Source organism: Buceros rhinoceros, unplaced genomic scaffold, assembly GCF_000710305.1.
Source record: "Buceros rhinoceros silvestris isolate BGI_N320 unplaced genomic scaffold, ASM71030v1 scaffold23299, whole genome shotgun sequence".
NCBI lineage: Eukaryota > Metazoa > Chordata > Aves > Bucerotiformes > Bucerotidae > Buceros > Buceros rhinoceros.
Window position 1 is genome coordinate 1 of NW_010431243.1, and position 2,811 is coordinate 2,811.

General features: G+C 61.1%; 1 protein-coding gene across 1 annotated transcript in view; it reads right to left on the reverse strand.

The window, feature by feature from the left end:
- Nucleotides 1–133: 133 nt before the first annotated feature.
- LOC104499813 (phosphatidylinositol 3-kinase regulatory subunit beta-like) overlaps nt 134–2,811 on the reverse strand; it is a gene marked incomplete at its 3' end in the record, with an annotated part of 10,012 nt that continues 7,334 nt past the window's right edge. Inside the window, 8 exon segments of the mRNA XM_010143370.1 lie at nt 134–228; nt 462–638; nt 838–980; nt 1,215–1,340; nt 1,543–1,723; nt 1,865–1,963; nt 2,074–2,179; nt 2,472–2,557. Coding sequence (XP_010141672.1) covers nt 134–228; nt 462–638; nt 838–980; nt 1,215–1,340; nt 1,543–1,723; nt 1,865–1,963; nt 2,074–2,179; nt 2,472–2,557 — 1,013 coding nt within the window.

Sequence of the window (2,811 nt, forward strand, 5' to 3'; positions counted from 1 at the left end):
GACCCAGCACTGCAGGGGGGTCTCCCCAGAACAGAGCAGTGGGGAAGAAGCCCCTGACCAAGGTGATGGGACTTGCGTGCAGCCCCAGAACGGGCAGAACTAGCTGCGCAGCCCACAGACCCCCCTGTCCCACCACGCGTGAGCAGCGACACTCACTCCTCCGTCTCGTTCTTGATGCCCAGCCACTCATTGATTTTCTTCTGCCGGGCTCCCTTCTGCGTCAGCCACCTGGGGAAGGAGAGGCCCAGCTCAGCGCAGGCAGCGTGCCAGCCTGGGCCTGCTGGTGCAGCCATCACCAGAGGGCAGCAGCCGTCCCCTCTGAGGGAGCTACAGGGCTCACTCCTCCACCGAGCAGCCCAAAGCCGGTCCAACAAGCCCCAAAGCCCTCAAGGAGCCAACCGGATGGCTCCCAGGCCAGGCCGGAGGGGCAGTGGGGCTCTGCAGGGGCAGGTACTACGTACACCAAATACTGGTCTCGCAGTTTGCGCAGCTGCATGAGGTCTGGCTTGAGGCTGTTCATGCGCTTGTCGATCTCCCGGTTCTCGGAGGCTTGTTTCTTCAGGTCCTGCTCCAGCTTCATCTTGCTGTCGTGAATCTCGGTGATGCGAGACTTGAGCTTCTCTGAGTTCATGAGGATCCTGGGAGAAAAGGGGGGTTTAGGCCGTGAGCCAGAGTGGGTGAGGCAGAGAAGGCAGCCTGCTAGCTCCAGCCCACAGCACGCTGCTGGAGAGACAAGGATTGCACATGCCTCGGCTCCGCGCTGGGCCAGGATGATCTTTCCGGCCCCCAGAGCCCTTCCCCGGGCAGGGTGAAGTCACCACTGCCCCCCAGCCTCACCGTTGCACCTCCTTCTCGTTGCCCTCCCGCCGGAAGCGCTCGATGTACTCCTTGCTGCATTTCTCCTGCGTCTGACACTGCTCCTCAAAGATCTTGATCGTTTCATTGAAGGCCTCAATCGCCGTCCTCTTCATCTGCAGCTCCTGAAAAGACAGAGCAGAGCTGAGGAGGGGGGAGTGTTTACACAGGCTTCTGCTCATTCCCCCTCCCCGAAGCAGTGCCGTCCTTGCTGCAGCCAAAACAACCCCCTCTTCAAAGCCCATTTTCTGGGGAGTCCCCTCAAGTCCAGGAGCAGACAAACGGGTCCCCAATCTCTGCTCTCCTCCATGCGCAATGATGCAGCTTCCGGCGATCGGGCAATGCCGGTGCCCACGTACCTGGGATGTGCGCGTGTACTCCTCGTACAGCAGGTCGTACTCCCAGCTCTTGTCCTGGTACTGCTGATGATAAACCTTCAGCTGCTCCCCGACGGCTTCCACACTGTCTTCTTTCACCACTTGGTCCTGCCACATGCACAGCCTCAGTCAGGACCTGCTCCTGCCCCCAGCAGCCCCCCAGCCAGGCAGCTTGTCCCATGAAACCCCACCAGCCCTGGGGGCTGCCTGTCATTCCCACAAAGGCAGCATCCTGTTGGGATGCTGTCATCTACCAAAGGACCAGGGATGGACGAGCAAATGCCCCTGGTTCAGGCTGTGCAGCCCTCACCTGCTGGTACTTGGAGATGGGGTAGAGCAGCCTGGTGTCCAGCTTGGCGTTGTACTGGGCGAGCGACTCGTGCCGGTAATGGGTGATGAGCTCCACCACCGAGCCGAAAGTCAGGGGCTCCGAGAAGCCATACTTCCCTTCCCGGTGAAAGATCTTGATCAGCTTGTTATTGCCTCCCTTCCTGCAGTGGGGAGCGGAGAGGAGAGGGTACGGATCACCACCCCAGCACCCTACCCCAGCCTGGGTGTCCAGGCAGCCACAGGCACAGGGACGGGTGCCCACAGCTCTGCCCCAGCGCAGCAGAGGCTCTCGGGGACCCTACCTGAGCGTGAGCGTGTATTCTCCCTGGATCTTGCTGGAGGCATCGCGCACCAAGAACGTACCATCCGGCGTGTCCCGTAGCTTCTCGTTTACCTCCTCCCTGCAAGGAATGTGATTGTCGCAGCCTGTGAGGTGCTGTGACAAGCAGAGCTCCCCGTGATAACTCGAAGGGCAGGGCACCCAGAGGTGAGCTGCCCGCCACCCCCTTACCGGGAAATGTCTCCCCAGTACCACTCGGCGTCCTGCAAGGACACGCTGCTCCCGTTGGCCAAGCTGGCTGCGCTGGGCTTTGGTTTAGGCGGTTTTGGAGGCAAGGCTGGAAGAGAAGGTGGGTTGCAGCAGGGTGAGCCCAAACTCCAGCTCCCCACAGGTGATCCCTTGGAGCGCTGAAACCCCCTCTCTGCAGTGACAGTCCTGGGAAGCCCTCTTGGCCACCATACTGCCAGGAGCTGCTCCAGGCACATCTACAGAGGCAGATGAACACCTCAAGCCAGGCTCCAGGCATGGCTGGGCTCCAGAAACTCCCTCGGCAACCCGCTCGTGGGGGCAGAGACTCCACCCCCACAAACACCACTGCCCTGGACCCCGAGGAAGGGGCATCTCCATACCTGGAGGCAATTGTTCTGGCTCCAACTCCTTTGTCTGCAGAAGTATCTCCAAAAACAGCACAGAGAAGTCAGGGCTCAGCTCTGGGCTGGGGGGAGAGAGGAACCAATAAGAACAGTGGTTGTGGGGGGAGAACTTGGTGCTGCTCCCGTGCCCCCCCGGGCAAAGGAGAAGCCGAGGTCAGCTGGTCCACCCCAGCTGCCAGATTTCAGGCTGCCAGAGAACCAAGGCCTCTGCGTCCCCCCTTCACAGGCTGCCAGCAGTTCATTCCCATGTGCAGCGAGGCAGAGGCTGTGGGCAGACACCCACAGCGGCTGGAACCCGTGAGCCTCACGTACCTGG